This window comes from Zingiber officinale, chromosome 1A (assembly GCF_018446385.1).
Source record: "Zingiber officinale cultivar Zhangliang chromosome 1A, Zo_v1.1, whole genome shotgun sequence".
NCBI classification, from domain to species: domain Eukaryota; kingdom Viridiplantae; phylum Streptophyta; class Magnoliopsida; order Zingiberales; family Zingiberaceae; genus Zingiber; species Zingiber officinale.
In genome coordinates, this window is record NC_055987.1 from 186,094,183 (window position 1) to 186,114,817 (window position 20,635).

General features: G+C 35.5%; 2 protein-coding genes across 4 annotated transcripts; one reads left to right on the plus strand and one right to left on the minus strand.

Annotated features, from left to right (window-relative positions):
* Positions 1-985: 985 nt before the first annotated feature.
* Positions 986-3,853, minus strand: LOC122038681 (F-box/kelch-repeat protein SKIP6-like). 2 transcript variants are annotated; one of them, XR_006127931.1, is made up of 3 exons: positions 2,554-3,853; positions 1,567-1,648; positions 986-1,366 (listed from the first exon to the last, which is right to left on the minus strand). XR_006127931.1 is itself a non-coding variant. In XM_042598553.1 (2 exons), the coding sequence occupies exon 1, from the start codon at positions 3,693-3,695 to the stop codon at positions 2,583-2,585; it is 1,113 nt and encodes a 370-aa protein (XP_042454487.1). In that variant the 5' UTR covers positions 3,696-3,850; the 3' UTR covers positions 986-1,366; positions 2,554-2,582. The 2 variants fall into 2 exon arrangements, 1 of the variants encoding a protein (XP_042454487.1); XM_042598553.1 differs by lacking the exon at positions 1,567-1,648 and having other exon boundaries at positions 2,554-3,850.
* A 765-nt stretch (positions 3,854-4,618) lies between these two features.
* Positions 4,619-14,740, plus strand: LOC122038682 (LRR receptor kinase BAK1-like). 2 transcript variants are annotated; one of them, XM_042598554.1, is made up of 12 exons: positions 4,619-4,759; positions 4,840-4,961; positions 5,922-6,054; positions 6,133-6,204; positions 6,875-7,018; positions 10,346-10,417; positions 10,507-10,578; positions 10,670-10,782; positions 12,718-12,852; positions 12,929-13,270; positions 13,409-13,803; positions 14,130-14,740. In XM_042598554.1, exons 2-12 carry the CDS (start codon positions 4,868-4,870, stop codon positions 14,439-14,441), a joined length of 1,884 nt encoding a protein of 627 aa, XP_042454488.1. In that variant the 5' UTR covers positions 4,619-4,759; positions 4,840-4,867; the 3' UTR covers positions 14,442-14,740. The 2 variants fall into 2 exon arrangements, with proteins under 2 accessions (XP_042454488.1, XP_042454489.1); XM_042598555.1 differs by having other exon boundaries at positions 4,630-4,961; positions 13,901-14,740.
* Positions 14,741-20,635: the final 5,895 nt, after the last annotated feature.

Genomic DNA, 20,635 nt, shown 5'->3' on the forward strand with positions numbered 1-20,635 from the left:
TAATTCTGTTAAATTCTTTTTAAAAAAATAGCAGTCACGAAACTCTGATTAGTGCGGATCTCGGGAAAACATTGGGAGTCGGTTTTTGCAACTCATGGAGTAAAAAGACAATTTACTCCGAAATTTCATATGATAATATCTTTCTCAATCATTGCATCAATCTAATGGAACAAACATATTATTTCAAGCAACTCGAACTTATAAAAAATATTATTTCACGCAAATAATAAGGTCATGTGTTTAACTTACAAGAATTATTATTTTTTAAATATCAAGAAATTATATATTTTTTTAGAATAAAATGATATAAATTTTTAGAAAGAGATATAAATTTTAAAAGTATTTAAAAATATAAAGAATAAAAAATATCATAAATTAAAAAATAAAGTGATAAATTCTATGATGTTTTGAATAATTTTTTTTTAAAAAAAATAAAAATATAATAATTTTGATCATAACTAACCATATATTACTTATTCATACATTCTATGTAATACTCAATCATCATATACCTAACTTGCTACTAAACTATTAATTCTAATATCCACATTAATTCTTATATCCTCGTGCATGTTTCTTAGCCGTGTTCTTCAGTTTCTTATGTGACTAGCTTATTTCTATCTGGATAAAATACTAGTCTACATTCAATCTGAGGTCAACAATCCCATGACAATTGAAAGTCAGGGTCGATTCTCAAGACATAACATAGACGATAAATGTATGATATCTCTGACATAATAACATAGATGATGGATACATAATACCTCTAACATAATGATCAAAGATCGATTCTTAGAAACTGACAACCTGAAATTTATCCTACCATACATTTGACGCCACCTGCATATACATCTGAAATTTATCCTACCATACATTTGACGCTACCTGCATATACATTTCTATATTCTTGAAATCGACACTGGAGGGTCGTTAATATAGCGAATCTAGATTTTTTTTATTTTTAAGCCAAATCTTTCTCTGAAGATAGATCCCTATTATGTAAGTAGGGAAAATAATGCAAGTTTATTAGGCATATTCGAATTGTTTCCTTCCAGCAAATAAATACACATGATACTTGAACCAAACAAATTATTTCTTCGCACTGCACTTTCTTGGCCTGATAAATGCTTTCAATTCAGCATGAACCAACTATTTCGAATTTGCATGGTTCCAATAGAATCTACGCTAAGAATCATTTGGAAAAACACGCAGCAATAAGTTTCTTCATTGAAACTACTGGCCAAACACATCGCAGCATCAAACTTGCATCACTTTTTGTAGCTTTCCAGATTGCAATAGCATTGGCTAGACAAGTTTTTAGCTTTTATGGATTATACAATCTGCAGCCAGCATGAGTATCAAGAACCTGTAAACACAAAGTAAATTCTTGTGAGCAGTTAAAGTTTGATGCCTTCTATTTGACTACATGTAAACATCTAGAATAGAGAGAAGAATATTGCAGAAACAAACTGATACTAGCAACGATCAATGCAACAATTAAAAGACAAGGAAATGAAGAAACACAAAATCATCATCATCAAGACTTTATGGTGTTAGGTCCACAACCTAAACCGACCAAGCTACTCCTAATGTATCTTTATTGCAGCATTGCATATCCACATGTTCCCTCAAGAAGCAACTCTCCATTCTGAAAAGAAACAAGGCCACTGTAAGGTTAAAATACCCTTTGACCCGACATTGTTGTAACAATTACCGATAGCTGCTACAATCTGCAGAAGCTACCAAATATCTACTACAACATGGTTATGGTGAATTTAGGGTTTACATCGTATATAAACTACTGAGTAGATGTTACAACGTGTAAAAGTTATCCAATAGCTGCTACAACATGTAAAAGTTACCCAGTAACTACAACGTGTTTAGGGTGAGTTTCGAATTTAGGAATTAGGCTTTCATGTTTAACATTTAGGGTAACATTATTATATCAAAATACTATTTACCAACTTGGTTAAAATTATTTAAATTTCATCAAAATCACTTTAAAATAGTTGTAAAAGTTATCATGTAGTTGTAACAACCATAAACTCATCCCAAACACGTAGTAACTCGGTATCTTCTTCATGGTGTAAACCATAAACCTTAAATCTTAAACTCACCTTGAACACGTTGTAGCAGCTACTGAGTAACTTTACACGTTATAGCAGCTACTAGTAGATGCTACAATAGCGCTAGGTCAAGGGGTATTTTCAAACACTGACGGGGCATCCATTTGATTTTTTTTTTTTTAAAGGGGCACTCATCAATTTGATGTTTCTCTTAATTTGGGGCGCAAGAAACCTAGTAATGTTTCAAGCAACTCCTCCTTATCATGCTACCTATTGGTGTCTAAGGCAGAGTTGTAAGCAACTGTGGATACTCTCGTTATTGTAAAAAAGTTAACAGCAATCCAGAATCGAGTAGCTAACTAGATGCAAATTAGTGGGGTTTTGGCCATGAAATTCGAATCAAGCGCAACTGGAAGAAAAGAAGAAAAAGAAAGACAATGAGAAAATGCTGTTGCAGAACTCAGGAGGTGTAAGGGATGGTACTCACATCGCAAAGGTTGAATCTTTTTTGCAGTTTCACAAATCCAAGGGCACGCAGTGGGCAATGTATGATCCCTTGGGAGCGTCTAGGACAACAGGTTCCTGCCACAGAAGCGATCCCTGCAACCTTCCATCTGTCGTCTTCGATATCTCGATCCCAGCCCACTCGATCACCATTTCTTTTCTCCTGCTCGCCAAGTCCTTGCCTGTCCACAGAAGGCAGAGCAAACCGCCCAGGTTTGTCAGCGTCGCGCCGCACAAGAAGGTGGGGAGTTCATTCTCTACCCCCTCCACTTTCTTCCACTCGTCGGATTCCGGGTCGTACCCCTTGATTTTGCCGAGAAAATCATAGGAGTAGAGTATCCCTCCCACCACCGTCGCCCTCCCCCTCCACCCGTTGTCCAGAACCGGAGGCACCGGACCCCACCTGGCATCATTCGACGGGGCCGCCGGGTCGTACACCAGGCCGCCCCGATCCGCCACCGCGAGGATCCTGCCCGCGAGGACAGCGCACCCGTGCATCCACTTCTCCCTGATGACCATCGGGCTGGGAACAACGGCCCATTTCCCTCCAGCAGAGGGGTCAAGGGACTCGGCCCAGGCGTCGGCCCGGGGTAGGCATCCGCCGATGGCGTAGATGCGGCCGCCGACGGCGGCTGCTGCGGCGAACTCGCGAGCGGCGGACATGCGGGGGCCGGAGGACCACCTGCGAAGGCGGGCGTCGAAGATCTGAACAGCGAGGGAGGGAACGTCAGCGACGGATCCGCCGAGGAGGAAGAGGGAGCCGCCGAGGGAGGCGCAAGCGGAACCGATGGCGGGGAGGGGCGGGGAGGGGAGGCGGAGAGGGGGCGGCGACTTCTTCCGCGAGCCGCTGAATCGGAGGAAGGGATCGAGGAGAAACCAGGACTGGTCGGTGGGTGAGCGGAGGTTGAGGGCGAGGGCGAGGGCGGGAGGGTCGGGGAGGGAAAGTTGGGAGCGGGCGGCGCAGAAGATCGGGGAGCCGAGTAGGGAACGCCAGGATCGCGATACTACAGCGAGAAACGGGTGATGGGAGCGGGGCACCTGGGCGATGCAACGCACCGCAACGTCGTCTGGGATGCCAGGGATCAGATCACCCACGGCGGCGGCGGCGGCGGAGGGGTGGGCCATTCGCACCGGCGGAGAACCGTAACGGCCGAGGAAGAACGGATTGATGGATAGGGATCCGAGCTGGAGCGGATGAGAACTAGGCGTTGGTGAATGGTGATTGGTGAGACGCTGATCTCGCAACGACAGGGGCACGATCTCAAGTCACGACTTAGGCAGCGACTCCGGAAACGAAACGTCATCTAATGGGATGAGAAAGAGGTGACAGTGGATTACTAAAACGTGTTATAAGATTTTTCTTTTTCTAAAATTAGCATATAAAAAAATAATAATTGACGAGAAAATTAAAAGGAATCAAAATTAGAAACGACTAAGGTGATCAAGATCTATATTGCAAGGTACACTATTCACTTTTTATCCATAAATGAATAGAACTAATTTTTTTTCTCAATTTATTTATTTATTTATACATTATCTTGTACGCACACATCTGTTCTTCAATTTTAGTAAATCAGTATTTTTTTTAATTATATTTTATCAAAAAATTTAAATCAAGATCTTAGTGAGCGTACGTATGACTTAACGGATAATTCTGAGAATGACCCAACGGGTGCCCCCAGATTTGTATGGCGGGCCCCACAGCAACCTTAGATATGCTCCACTCGCTCGTGGCTTCGTCAACTCTCCCACGTCTACCCGCACAACACCCACGCCCTCCACTGCTTTATCCGCTCCGAATATGTTTGACCTGAGCTGGTTTGGCGATTCCCAACGTCCCCCCACTGTGAGAGTATTGGTGCAGGAAACGCCAAATCAGACGGTTGTGAAATGTGGATGGCGTCCGGGTGTTGTACATGACGTCATCTATCACTTAACGAGTCTAGTTCGGTCGTGGTTCCTGTATTACAAGATACAGCATATTCTTTCGGCTTGTTTCAAGCGTGCTGCGTTAAAGAAAATAAAAGCGAAGCGGCGAAGCAGGGGTACAGCTAAACGCTCGCCGTCTGGATCTCAGCTTCCCTGGCTCCTCCTCGCTCCCTGTGGCACTCCGATCTCGGAGCTGACTGCTTCCGCCAACTGCCGGTTCCGTCTCCACTCTCCGGACGCGCTTCTCGCGAGGAATGGTGGTGAGTACCGGTTCAGATCCTTCTATCTAGGGCTGTTTTCGCTGGAGCTGGGGATGGATTTCCAGAGCCGGTTTCTGTAGGAGGGCGCCGAATCTTCCTCTGAGTGAAATGGCGCGGGTGGAATGGGTGATATGGCTCCGGGGGTTCATCTGGCTCGTCCTCGTGTTCTATCCCTTCTCTAGGGTTCTCTCCAATATGGAAGGTACGGAACGATCTTTCCTTGTGTTCTGGTGCCGATGCTGGTGCTCTGAAATACACAGCTTCCTTAGTTGTACCATAGTTTTTGCGGTTCGCTTGATCTGAGTCGAGTGATTGGGATGTGGGCATTATTGTTATAAAATTCCAAGCTTTGTTTTTTTCCCCTCACTTCTTTTTCTCGCCGAGTCTTCACGGTCGGAACATGCTAGAAGGTTTAGTTGCTCGGCATGGTCTGCTGGATTTGGAAAGGGACGCAAATCGTAGGTCGGATCCAAACATGGCTGCTCTTCTTACCCATGTGGATCATTGACTTTCCTAATTTTGGATTTGGTTGACTTATTTGGCACTCTAATTCTGGCACAACCATTTTGTAAGATTATTCAACCAATTACTAGGATATCGAGACTGAGATTTGTAAGTTAATTTCGATCGAGTTATTTTTGGTCAAATATGGAATGGTATTGCGAAAGAATTTATCTATTCTTTGCAATTCGGTCAAATTTTCTATTAATTTTATATTGTAACGTCGCCTTCTAGAGAAAGTTGGACATTATGATATCTTTTGTTACTTCCCAAATTGGTGAATCGAGTGTCAAATTTTCCGATAACGTATGATTTGAGAGTGATCTGTTATCCTAGATGATACAGTCAATTATCAGCGAAGCTAAAGAGATAAAATTGTGGTTGTTTTGAGAGAAAGTTCCATTTTTTTTAGTGATTTTCATCAATTATACGTGTTATTTTGTATTACAAGAATTTTTATGTTAAAGTTACTGTAAGGTTAAAGTTCTTGATGAGGATATTATAAATGCGTCAATCATATAGCATGGTTGGGTGGTTTCAAATGACTGTAGTTAAATCCTTCGTCAAATTCAGTGCCAGTTCTCTTCGTTTCTGGAATTTCTTTTCGACCTGGACCACTTATATATCCTTCATGTGTCTCATGCTTGTATAATGTGCACAGGTGATGCTTTGCACTACTTGAAGGCAAACTTAATTGACCCTAATAATGTGCTACAGAGCTGGGACCCAACCCTGGTTAATCCGTGCACATGGTTTCATGTTACATGCAATAATGACAATAGTGTTATCAGAGTGTAAGTGAACTCATCTCTCTATACTCTAAATGTATTGTTATGGAAATCGATTGATTTACCATCTTTAGTTGTTTGTAGTGATCTTGGAAATGCACAGCTATCTGGTACCTTGGTTCCCCAGCTTGGTCAATTGAAAAATCTGCAATATTTGTAAGTTCTGTGCTATATGTTCTGGATTACATGATTTTTTTTTTTTGAGACATCAAACTTGATAATTGACAAGTCTCAACTTTGATATACAGTTCTGATGCTTTCACAAATTTTATGACCTGAACTACTGAAATCTTTGTTATACTTGTCTTATCACTGGCCTGTTCAAATAGTTTTCTGTTGTGCATATAGTTTGTGTTTAAATAGAATCTTATTGGTTATTACTGTGTTTCAACTATGAATCATGACTATTGCAGAAATTAGAATTCTACCTTTATATTTTTTTATTCCATGAAATTTTGAACCTGAATTACCAAATTCTAATGTTATACTTATTTTATCCCCAGCTTGCTCAAATAGTTATCTGTCACACTTTTCCTTTCCTTTCAAATAGAGTTTTATTGGATATTTAAATCTGTGCCAACTATGAATTGTGACTATAATTGCTGAAATTAGAACTGTTCCTTTATATGTTGTTGTCATACTATGAACTGTGATTATAATTGCTGAAATTAGAACTGTAATTATATTTTGTTGTCATTAATATTAGATAGAGTCTTATTGGATATTGAAATGTGTTTCAACAATGAATTATGACTCTAATTGCAGAAATTAGAATTGTACCTTTATATATTGTTATCATTAAAATTATTTATTCTTTGAATGGCAGAGAACTTTATAGTAACAACATTAGTGGGATTATTCCTAGTGACCTTGGCAATCTGACAAACTTGGTCAGTTTGGATCTCTACCTGAACAGCTTCGCTGGTGAAATTCCAGATTCATTAGGGAAGCTAACAAAGCTGCGTTTCCTGTATGACTATATTCTTCCTTGACTATGATCATTTAGTTTTTGAATAGTGCTGTATGGAATGCTTTGCTATAGTTTATATTATGTCGCATTGCTATATTGGTTTGTCAGGCTACTTTTTGAAAGCTTTATAAAATTTGAGAACTGGTGATCCCTTCTTAACAATGGTTTTCGTGGGCATCATTGCAACACAATATTGCTAATGGAGGATAATCTTGTAGGTCTATCTACTAGAGGTTACTTAATTAACTGGTCAAAATTCTCAACCAAACTAAGTTGGGCATTTGTATTATACAGTTATACTATATGTTAGTTAAACATTGATTGAATTTGCCTAGCATTTTCTAGTTTTAAAGGACGAAAACAGCAAGCTATGTGCACCTTGATGTAGTGTGTTGGGTGGTGTAGTACAATTGTGGGATGATCAATCATAGGCTGATAAATCATACCTTATTGGTCAGGATATTGAATGACATAAACAAAAAGTTGGTGAAAATAGAACAAAATGCTAAGATGGATGTGTATACCATGGTTTAAAGTGTCGTGTCGAGACGGTTGAAACGGGCGAAACATCTCGTTTCACTCGGCAACCGGCACGACCTCGACACCAGACCTACAACTGCGACATGTTGCGCGACCCCGTGGTCGTAGCAGAGGGGTTGCTTGACCCCGCAACAGCAGTGGAGGGGTCGCATAACCCTTCCGCTGCCTCCGTAGAGACATCGCGCGACCCTGCGGCCGTTGCAAAGGGACCACCGCGGTAGCACTAGAGGAGTCACGCGATCCTCATAGCCATGGTTGAGGGGTCGTGCAATCCTGCGACAGCGCCGAAGTCGCACGAGCTTGCGAGTAGTGTCGAATTTCAGATTTTTTTAATTAAATTTAGGTTAATTATTTTAATCAACTCGTAGTTATGATGGAGATAATCTAAAAAGACTTTATTAAACTCTCATAAAATTATCTAATTAATTTTATATTTTATTTATTTTAATTTAAAAATTATAATAAATTTTTTATTTATTTATTTATCTATTTCATATATTTTCCTTTTTTTAAAGATTTTTTTATTTTGTTTTTTTTTAAATATTTGTGTTAAATATTTTATTTTTTAATTAATATATTTTATATTTAGAAAATACCGAAACTATATCGGCATGGCACGATACAGTACCGAAACTATATCGTTCCAGTCAAAAACCGAAACCTCGCCATGGGTCGAAATTTTAAACCTTAATGTATACTATTTAAAGAAGATAAAATAAAAGTATTTCTATTAAGAGTAAATTAGGTGTGGCTGTAATAAATTATAAAGTAAAAGAAAATATGATAAGACAATACCAATATGTTCCAAGATGACCAATATATTCTATTGCTTGAAAGTTGAATCATCTAAAGGTGTAAAGGATTAAAGATCAAAGAAAATTTTATTACACAATTTAAAATGATTTAGAAGATATGGGTATTAATAGCATTATAGAAATGTCCGACTTACCCAACTCAACTTGGAAATTGAACTGAAATGGCCCATTGGATCTGGATTCTCTTTTCTGATTTTTTTCAATTATTTTGAATCTGAACATTGTCTTGAGTTTTGGGGTTTTTATTGAAAAGCTTGAAAAACCTAATCAAGATCCTTCAAAAGCATGTTGGCATGGCATTGAACCGCGCACCTTAAAAGCCCCAAACCCAAATTGAACTGGATATATATATTTGGAAGCCTGAATTTTTCAGCATGGATTTGGTTTTTCCAAAAACCAACTTAATCTCAGTTCTGTCCTTGCTTACCTCGAATCCAATGATGGGATAAGGTTCATGTACCTAGCTACAAGTTGGGAATCATTGATTCTTGTTTTTCTTTTATCTGCACCTTAAGTACACAGAAAGGACAAATATCTTCTGTGTACTTTAGTACATGAACTTGAATATAAAGTTAGATAATATAGCTAAAAAGTTGAAACATCTTAAACTAAAAAGCAGTGACAAAGTATTGTTACTTCATGATGGTTTGAAATTGTTTATCGAGTGGTATGTTTTGGGACTAGAAGAATGCAGTTCGTAGTAGTATAGATGGGTCTGCAGCCATTCAGATTGACTTTGAAATATATAATATTGGAAGATGGAGCATATCTTGTTTTGATTTCTTATTTTAGTGGTTGGTGTCACCTTGGTGCACGTCAGTACGTTTCTTCTAGAAACTTGCCTTATTTGGCTGATCAAGAATTGATAAAAATTTACTTGATCATTTGTAAATGTGTCTTTATAGTTCTTCCTCTTGTTGGAGTAGAGCCATGCCCATGATTGATGTACTATTCTGTTATTCGAGGGGGTGATATTGCCTGTGAGCTCACTGGGGTGCAAGGAGTAGCACTTTGTAGCACTTCCCTGTTAATGGTACAAGGGAATGCTAATATTAGCAAATTGGGACATACCCTTTCTTAATTTCTTGTTCAGTGGTTAGTTTCACTTTGGTGCACTTCAGCACATTTCAAGTCTAAAAACTAAGTTGCCTCATTTAATCTGCTTAAGAGTTTAGCTGATCATTTATAAATGTGTCTTTATGGTCTTCCTATTGTCGGAATCGAAACTGGTTGATTGATGCATTATGCTGTTATTCAAGGGGTGATCTTACCTGTGAGGTCACCCAGGTGCAAGCAGCAATACGACCCTGCTAAGAGTATAGGAGCTTACTCTGAATCAGAAAGGATTACATCCAAAGCCTTTGAGCAGACTATTTTTTCCTACCGAAGTTGATTTCTTATTTTGCAACCCATGGTGACTTTGACCCAAGCAGTTGCTCCACAAATTGACCTGATGCTATACTGATCCAGTCTCAGTTATATATGTGTTTTCAACATGAAGGTCTGAATTTCAATAAATATTAATCTGGTTTTTCTCATGATCCTCGACTGAGTTATATCTAAATGCTTAGACCCTTTGCTTTAGAGGAGGGACAAATCATCTTTGGATGTGAGGTAATGTTTGTGTTGATGGACCACATAATAGGGCTCTTTAAGTGTGGTTGTGGACATTGAAATTCTTTTGGACCACATAAAATATGTATTTTGTCGAATTTATTTATTTTTGTGCTTTATTTTCTTTGTGTATTTTTGTTTCTCATTTATCACAACAATTTGGAGGGTGTTTGACTTCTAGCACTTCTCATTGTGTTGAATTAGCTAAAACTAAAAGGACAAAGGTTTATTTCAGTAGAAGGGAATTGCTGTCAAGAGTTGTGGTTTCTCCCCTATGATTGACATATTTATTTACATTTTTAAGCATCTTCTTAAATATTTGAATTATTCTTATTTTTAAAATTTCTGTGAAGGATAGCCGGCTTAACAATAACAGTTTGTCTGGTCCTATTCCCAAGTCTTTGACTAATATTACTGCTCTCCAAGTTCTGTAAGTTGTGGAATCTGGGCCTATGTAATATGTTAACCTCTGTAAACTATTTTCTATTTTATGATTTTGACTATGTTTTGAACGCTCAGGGATTTATCAAATAACAACTTGTCAGGAGAAGTTCCATCAACTGGATCTTTCTCTCTATTCACTCCAATCAGGTGTTTGTCTTTCCAATGAAAAAGATTGTCGATTCATTAATGGCTATAAGATTTGCTAATTGTATGTTTTCACTGATGACTTGCTATTCAGTTTTGCCAACAACCCTCTTTTATGTGGTCCTGGTACAACAAAGGCTTGTCCCGGTGCTCCGCCTTTATCTCCACCACCCCCATTTGTTCCTCCTACTCCACCTTCATCTCAAGGTAGAATGTGGTGGTTCTTACGAGAGATCATTTTGAATTTTTATGGTGATTTTGCTTTACATATTCAGGATTTCAGGTGAACTTGATATATATTTTCAGCTGTGATTGTTTCAATGCATTTGTATTGTCTAGCAATTACATTCAAAGTTCCTTCTCCTTCTTCCTTTCTCTTTCTCCAACAATTATGTTGCAGTATTCATCATGATAGGCAAACTCAGCCAATCCCAGTCCTGATTGGCTGAGTTGAATTGCAATCTGCTGAGTCCAATCTGATTTTATCAGATTTCTCAGGCATCTCCACTTAACGATAGGAAAAAGAACGAAGAAAATAGACCAAAAGCCTTAAAAACCTAAAATTGATCTGAAATCCGCAAAGGTCATACAATTTCAAGGACAACCTTGATGTGTCGGCGATTCAATAAAGCAGCAAAGGTGGTAAAATTGAGTGTTGTCGATGTTGTTGGTGGAAGATTGCCTACTTATGTGATTGTGTGTTAGGGATCTGAAACGTGAGGCAAGGGAATAATGATGATATCTTGGAGGAAAGGTGAAGGAGTGAGATACTGAGAGATATTAGGGCTTTTAAGCATACTAAATATAAAATGTTTTAATAAATACATATTAATACAATTAACTAACATTTCTATTATTAACTTTGCCTAATTAGTATTATATAATTCAATATTATGACTTAAAAATAGTGCTTGCTTTCTAAATTTTTTCTAATATTTAATATTTTGAAATTATTATCCATAATTTAGTATCATAACTTGAAATTAAAATAAAATTTTAATATTTATTTTAACTTCAAAATTGATGATGAACTTAATTAAAATAATTGATAATAATTAATACATTTTTGTTGATATCTATTTTTATTAAAAAAGGTTATTCATGGATGGAATTACAATAATATTAATTTGCATTTTTATGTTGATTGACAAATATATCTGTATTAATGATCATTGTTAATACTTAACTATCAATAATAACTTACTATTAAATGTACTTAGAACAATCCAGATAATATGATGGAGGGATTGAGAGAGATGTCTTACATTTATTTTCTTCTTTTCATATTTATTTTATTGTTTAATTTTTTTTTCCTCTTTAATTCTGGTGCCAATGGTCCAATCAATCTGATATGGTTAATACCTAGGGTTTTGGAACATCAATACTGTCTGATATTGTCAACCATGTGCTCAAGTTGAATTTATCCTGCTTAGAATAATGTGGATAATATCATCATGTTGCTTTGTTTGATAATTTATCTAACTCATGCTACTTATAGGGTGACATATTTGTTGTTTGAAGGTGAATGCTTTGTTTTCAACCATCTCTTTGCCGATGTTGTGTGAATGGTCAAAATGGAGAGTTTCAATGAATCTTTTGTGTGATTGTTTTTCAATGGTTGAAATGATAAAATAGAGAAAAGAGCTTGAGATGACATTTAAATGTTCAAAAGTCACCTTAGATTCTATGATTATAAGAGTCAAATTAATTAGTGTGGATGATGCAAGTAGCATAGGGAGACTAAAGAAAATTTTAGTTAATGATTGATAAAAAATTAATTGATTGAAATTATATACTGATTTGGCCTTGTATAGTCTTCAATGGAGAGATAAGATCCATATGGACAACAAATAATTGATAGTTGGGATAAACTTGTCTTGATGATGATGACTTTCAAATAGTTGCTGCTTGAAGGTCAATATATCATGAATTTCAGCAGATTCATAGTTTGGATGTTAATTTCTCAGCCACCTATTTGCCTATAATGTATGATGGTTTGGGAATTTTCGGATACTTGTTTCTTGAGGAGACATTTTTCACTCTTTTTCTTGCTTTGTTCCATGCATCTTAGCTCTTATATGGGTATGATTAAAAACTCTCTTCTGGATTAAAATCTAAAGGTTGTTCAATATCATTGAATAGGAAGTAGTGCTTCTAGCACTGGAGCAATTGCTGGGGGAGTTGCTGCAGGTGCTGCTTTGATTTTTGCAGCCCCTGCAATACTGTTTGCATGGTGGCGGCGTCGTAAACCACAAGAACACTTTTTTGATGTTCCTGGTTAGTATCAAATATATAAATCCATAAATCTATTGTCATCTCCTCCCCTATATGAATGTATTGTTTTTTGTTTCAGCCGAAGAGGACCCAGAAGTTCATTTGGGTCAGCTTAAAAGATTTTCTTTAAGAGAATTGCAAGTTGCAGCTGACAACTTCAGCAACAAGAATATTCTGGGGAGAGGAGGATTTGGCAAAGTATATAAAGGACGACTTGCAGATGGTTCACTTGTAGCAGTAAAGAGGCTAAAAGAAGAACGGACTCCAGGTGGGGAGCTTCAGTTCCAAACAGAAGTTGAGATGATCAGCATGGCTGTGCATCGAAACTTACTCAGGCTGAGAGGATTTTGTATGACGCCAACTGAGAGACTACTTGTTTATCCCTATATGGCCAATGGAAGTGTTGCATCACGTTTAAGAGGTACCTGTTATGCTTTAATATCTCTGTTTTTGCTTATAGAATCTTAATGTTCAGCTGGATCACTCATAAATCCTGAAATTTCATAAGGGAAATTAAATTCTTATAGATTCTAATTTTATGCATTATGTTTATTTCTAGAGCGTCCTCCATCCGAGCCACCTCTTGAATGGGCAACTCGACGAAAGATTGCATTGGGTTCTGCAAGAGGGCTTTCCTACTTGCATGATCATTGTGATCCTAAAATTATTCATCGTGATGTTAAAGCTGCAAATATTTTGTTAGATGAGGACTTTGAAGCTGTTGTTGGAGACTTTGGCTTGGCAAAGCTAATGGACTACAAGGATACTCATGTGACCACTGCTGTCCGTGGAACTATAGGACATATAGCCCCTGAATACCTTTCGACTGGAAAATCCTCAGAGAAGACTGATGTTTTTGGCTATGGAATCATGCTTTTGGAATTAATTACAGGGCAAAGAGCATTTGACCTTGCCCGACTTGCAAATGATGATGATGTTATGTTGCTTGACTGGGTAAGCATCGTCTATCATTTCCTTTTGATCGCATTAAACTTTAGGATGCTAGAATGAACCAGGTTTTGTGTTTGGTTCTTTGTTGCTTGGAATCCAGAACCATCTTGTAATTATCTGTGCGTGGGTTATAGCAATTGAGATCCTCTTTGAGGTTTGGGTCTGTGTGTTCCAGGAGGGCTAGCCACATTAAACCCAAGCCTTGATGAACCTTGATGACGCAGAGAAAGTTTCCTTCCAGCTTCCTGCTACCCTAGGGATTAAGTGCATGTAATTTTATTATCGTTCCTATTCAAGTGACTAAACCCACACCCTGTTTTTCCTTTCAGGTAAAAGGATTGCTGAAAGAGAAAAAGCTGGAAATGCTGGTTGATCCTGATTTGCAGAAGGACTACGTCGAAGCTGAAGTGGAGTCTCTCATACAGGTAGCGTTGTTATGCACTCAGGGTTCCCCAATGGAACGCCCAAAAATGTCGGAAGTAGTGAGGATGCTTGAAGGTGATGGTCTTGCCGAGAGATGGGAGGAATGGCAAAAAGTCGAAGTGGTAAGACTGGAGGAGATCCCCCGACATCTCAACAGTGAGTGGATATTGGACTCCACCGATAACCTTCGTCCGGTTGAATTATCTGGCCCAAGGTAACCATGAGACGAAAATGCTGAACTCCTCGATCTTCTTTCTATGCATTACATGTATCGCACATCATCGCGATAGATCCAGAAAGTGGGGAAATTGTGTATATTTCTATATAAGGGGTAATTGTATCATCCCCTATCGTTTAGTGTGGATTTCTTTTGGTAAAACTCTTTTAAATTTCCACTCTTGCAAGCAATATTGGAGCCTCTGCAAGAAGGAATATCGGGACTTTCACTAACTCAGGCTTCTGTAATTGATAGAATCAGATCTGCTTGACTTTACATAGATTTAAGTGCTATTCTGCATCTTTGTATTGGATTCTAGCTTATACGGTGAACGTATTGGATTTTGCAAGGGAATTGATAACTTTTAAATAAAAGAAATTGATCGAATTTTAAAAGTATGTGAAAAGCAACGAGTAACAGTAGAAGTGATTTATGAAGGTTGTGAATTCAATAATGCTTATATTGTATATATATCTGATAATTTGTTAATGGATTTATCGTGAATTTATAAATCATTATTTTGCCACTTTAGTCCAAACATTTTAAAGTGATCCTTGTGTTATTGATTTGCTTTTGGATTTTGCATATTATATGGGTAGATTTGGTAGGATGGTAAAAGTGCTAAGGAAAGGGTAAATAGTATCGTGGTTATTTTATATTTTTTTAATAAAAATACTTAGAAAAATAAAAGTAATGAAAATAAAATAAAAAGTTAACGGAACGTTTTATTTGGTTTAGTTTATGATGATTTCCACTCCGAGGTGTAGAGCAATTCACTGACAATCCAGTGATTACAAAGAACTAATAAAGTTTTTATAATATAAATTATACAAACAATATGAAAATCCGATGTAGAATCTAGTTGTTGGACCAGTGTTGTAGTCAGAAGTTAGAGTAGCGCGGTAAGCGGTAAGTGTTTGAGCGTAGAAGTTGTAGCTTAAAGTGTTGTTCTTAACTGATGGTCGAGTCCTCTTTTTATAGTCAAGTTGAACATGATCTAATCCACTGATCTCAGGATCACTGTTCGTGGATCGACTTTTATCGGTCGACTGATCTTCCTTGATCAGTCGACTGATTCTTCTAAATTAGCCCAGCTTTCTATCTAGATGTTGTCACTTTGGATAAAGTCTTCGTTCGGTGGACTAATTCCACAGTTCGATTGATCGTTCCTTTGATCCTCCCCGACTTATTTGGTTCAATCATCCCATTATTATCCACCATTCGGTCAACCGAATCTCCATGTTCGGTCGACCGATCCCTCGGTCGAATCTTCACCATGAGCTAAAATTCTGATATGATCTCTAGGGCTCGGCCGACTGATCCAAACTTTCAATCGACTGAACAAGTCAAAATCCCAACCTGTAAAATGTTCGTCTTCCTACAACACAAACTTAGAATAATAAGCAAAACATAGTATTTTGATAGTCTCGGAACTATCCATTTCTGACTTTCAGATTTCCTAGAAACCCTAGGTTGAAACTACGACTACTGTTCTCTCAACAAAGAGCACGTCCTCACCTACTCCTCTCAGAAGAGTTTATCTGATATCAAACTGACCCTCCAGACAGTTTGAACTTTTGCTCAGCATCCGAAACTTCAGGACTTTCCGTTGGACGTCCAATCCCTAATTCGTCCAGTCTTTCGCCTGATGTCCGCGACCTCCAGGATTTTCACCTACTGTCCTCGACTAGTAGGATTTTCCGCCTGATGTCTTTGACTTGTTAAAATTTTTATCCAGTCCCTTGGACCAGGACTTCTTTACCTAGCTGCAACTAGGGATTTCTACATGCTTAGTATTCACTAGGACTTTGACCTTGCCTAAGCTCACTTAGAACTTTCCTGCACACTTAGTCAACATCATCAATATAATAATAAGACTTAACTTTGAACCATTTGTCAATATCAAAACTCAGGTTCGATCATCTAGTACTCTTTGCACCAATAATCTTTCCTTTTTTTGATTATAGTAATATGGTTCAAAGTTAAGCATAGATTGTATTTCAATAAGTTTAACAACAAATAAAAAATTTCATAAGAATTTTCAAAGTATAGAAAAATATTTTTTCAAAGTGAGAATTTCTCAAGATTTTTAAAGTATGAACATCTTTTATCATACTTCCCTTGAAAAACTACTTAGTTTTTGAAATTTTAAAAAGCTCTCATTTCATAGCACTTTGAAAAACTTTGAAAGAAAACATATAAATTTTATTTTTTTGAAAAAATAATTAGTTTTGAAAATACATAGTTTTTGAAAAAAATTATTTCAAAAAAAAATTCTTAGCTTTGAAAATATTTATTTTTTTTAAAAAAAAAAACTTTAATGTTTCAGCTCCCTTCTATTAATGCCTTATATTGAAAAACTCTTAAGTAATTTATTTATTGAAGAGAAAAAAAATATTTTGTTTAAGGGAAAAATTTTCAAAATTAAAGATTAGGTAAAAGTTTATGTACAAGTATAGCCCTAAAGTCAAAGTATAAATGTAATTTGAAAAAATTAATTAGGTTTTGAAAACTTAATTAAAGTTTTAAAAATTAAGTTAAGTTTTAAAAATTAATTAAGTTATGAAAATTTAATTAAAGTTTTAAAAATTTATTTAAGTTTTAAAAACTAATTTAAATTTTAAAAATTAAATTAAAGTTTAAGTTTTAAAATTAATTTCAAGTTCTGAAAGTTTAATTAAAATTTTAAAATTTTACTTAAGTTTTGAAAATTAATTTAAGGTTTAAAATTAATTTAAAATTTAAAATTTTACTTAAAGTTTTGAAAATTAATTTTAAATTTTGAATTAGATCAATTAATTAATTTTCAATGCTTGTAACTCAAGATGTTTCATGAGCATGTCGCATATATGAAGAGACTTCTATTGGGTGAAGTACTTATTTAATGAGAATATGTATTTATGTTTGTCATTTGTTGTTCTATGTAATGAACACTTTATTACGTATATATGTTTATTTTTTACATACAATTTCTTATTTGTTGCAACAATAATGAATTTAATTACCACTCTAAAATAAAGATATCACTAATGTAATTTAGCATTTGGTATGGTAAATATGATATGGACTATATATAGAGTTACAAAAGATAGGTCATGGTTTACAACTTAAGGTATTTGTAAACATGACATGGACCCTTTGAGTCATTATGTGGATCAGTTGAGAATGTGCACGTGTATTTTACTTTTCATGCAATTTTCATACTATAGATACACATCCAATTTATGTCATTAATGAAGTTCGTATTGTGATTACTATGAGACTTGTTATAGTTATAATAGTTATAACTTTTTAGTGATTACTAATGAAACTAATGGGCTAGATTGTTTACAGGAGTATTTTTCTCCATAAAAATTGATATTGTTACATGTAACTAAAGAATTTATTGTGTGTTTCGTTATCTTCACATGTAGTTCAAATCAATGGAAGGTTGTTGAATATTTTATAAGTATATCTGATAATCCATTAATGGGTTTACTGTGAATTTATAATCCACTATTTTACCACTTAAGTCCAAACTCATTAAAGTGATCTAATTGATGTATTATTGAGTTTACTTTTGGATGTGGATATTAAATGTGCCGACTCGTTTACTTTAAATTTACTATCCATTATCGTTAATGGATTAATAACAATTAGTGAATATCATGCTATATATAGGGTGTGATACCCACAGAGTTATCAATGAATTTAACTTTTTCCATTCGGTGAGGATACGACATTGAAATCCTATCTTCTTTGAAAAAATCTCAAAATTTAGGAATAGTGCCAAGACGATGATTTTATACATCTCGCTATAATTTACTTTGATTTTTCTCATGTTTACATCTGTATAAATAGATGGTTTCTATTGTGGTAAACTATTAAAAGACTATTATTAAGATATGACACCTCATTTAAGAATCTCTCTCATCATCCATAGTATTCAATCTTAATTGCTACTCCATTGTCCCCAGGCGTAGCACAGATGAGGAGTACATAGTTCTGTGGCGTTGATGTGACAGTTCCATATTTTTTAATTGCTACTCCATTTATTATATATGCAAACTGAAGAAAGGAAAATATATATGCTTTTGAAAGTCGGCGTTGATTTTTGAAAATCGACTGTTAGACCAATGTTTGTTTTCATAGATTTTTTATTTATCCTAGCCATTGAGGATGGTTCTTGGCTATCTAAACTTTTTGTGGTGAAATTAAGGTCCAACTATATAAGATTTTATCTCTACTATACACTTACACACAGCTTACACATATGTGAATAGCAGAACTATATTTCAAGGTTTTGATGTACATATTTTCTCATTGTTTTTTCTAGCTAGATGCTAAAAACGAATTCTTTTCAACAAATAGCAGTACATCAATACATCTCTTCTCCAAATTATTTCACTTCTAGCTACCTCCGACAACACTAATATCACACTACAAAAATTCAGTCATATAGGGATGAACATTTGCGACAAAAATTTTCGTCCCAAATTTACAACGAATTTTACGACAAAAATAAATTTTATTGCTAATTAGCAACTAATTTAGCAACGAAATATTTTGTCACAAATCAGCAACAAAAAAAATTATGTCGCTAAATTTTATTCCAATTTGGTGACAAATAAATATTTGTTGCAAAATCGGCGACAAAAAAAATTATTCGTCACAACTTTTGGGATAAAAAACTATTCGTTGCAGATTTAGCAACGAAAACAATATTCATTGCAGATTTCGCGACGAAACTCAAATTCGTTGCAGATTTTGAAACAAATTCGGAATTCGTTGCAAATATTGTTTAAATAAATTTTTATTTGGAATTTGCAGTGAATTTCTGGATTTGTTGCAAACATTTGCAACGAATATCTAAATTCGTTGCAAATTTGCAATGAATTCTGAAATTCGTTGTAAATTTACAAACCTTGGTAATGAAGAAAAAAACTTCGAGATCGATTAATGGACCTAGGGAACTCCGAATGAGATGAAACAAACTCCTATTTGTTCGTCTTATTCTCATAATCATGTAAATATCCTCAAATAATTTTTTTGACTGAATATATATATTTTTCATAGCTAAGTCAAATAGATGTATTTTAAATGAAGTTGAACGTAATAGAGTTAAAAAGGAAATTGAATTAGTTGAACTTGTTAGATTTACAAATTAATGCTAAAGAGCACGGAACAAAATTAGTTTCTATGTGTCTGTATAGTTTTTCTGATTATATACATGTCTTCATAAATCAATTTGACCCAATAGATTTGAATTTGTGAATTGTTAAACCTGAAATATATTTTTCGGACAAATAGGTGATCAAAAAATCATTGAAAAAAATATATTAACTAAAAAAATATTTGAGGATATTTATATAATCAGAACAAATTTATGAACACATAGAAACTGATTTCATCCAATTCCAACCTCTCTAGGTCTATCAACCGGCTTCGGACATATAGAATTAAAATTTACAACGAATTTAGTATTCATTGCAAATCTCCAACGAATCCAAAAATTCGTTGGAGATTTGCAATGAATTTCTAGATTCGTTGCAAACATTTGCAACGAATTTCTAGATTCACTGTAAACATTTACAATGAATATATGGATTAATTCGTTAAAATCTACAACGAATTCTAAAATTTGTTGCAAACCTTGGTAATGAAAAAAAAAAACATTGAGGCCGGTTAATGGTTCTGAGATGAAATAAGTTCCCATGTGTCCGTCTCATTCTCATAACTATGTAAATATCCTCAAATACTTTTTTTGACTTAATATATATATTTTTAATAGCTAAGTCAAATAGATGTATTTTAAATGAAGTTTAACGTATTAGAGTTAGAAAGGAAATTGAATTAGTTGAAATTGTTTGAGTTACAAATTTATGCTAGAGAGCTTAGAACGGAACAAAATTAGTTTTTACGTGTCTGTATAGTTCTCCTGATTATATGCATGTCTTCAAAAATCAATTTGACCTAATAGATTTGGATTTGTGAATTTTTAAACCCGAAATATATTTTTCAGACACATAAGTGATAAAAAAATCACTGAAAAAATATATTAACTAAAAAAACTATTTGAGAACATTTATATAATAAGGATAAATTTACGAACACATTAAAACTAATTTCATCCCATTCCAACCTCTCTAGGTCTATCAACCGACTTCGGATATATAGAATTAAAATTTGCAACGAATTTCTGGATTCTTTGCAAAC

Coding starts and splice junctions, on each gene's coding strand:
- LOC122038681 (XM_042598553.1), bottom strand. CDS start 3,695: ATGGCCCACCCCTCCGCCGCCGCCGCCGCCGTGGGTGATCTGATCCCT.
- LOC122038682 (XM_042598554.1), top strand. CDS start 4,868: ATGGCGCGGGTGGAATGGGTGATATGGCTCCGGGGGTTCATCTGGCTC. Junction 7,019..10,345: donor CTAACAAAGCTGCGTTTCCT/GTATGACTATAT, acceptor TGTGAAGGATAG/CCGGCTTAACAATAACAGTT. Junction 12,853..12,928: donor ACACTTTTTTGATGTTCCTG/GTTAGTATCAAA, acceptor TTTTTGTTTCAG/CCGAAGAGGACCCAGAAGTT.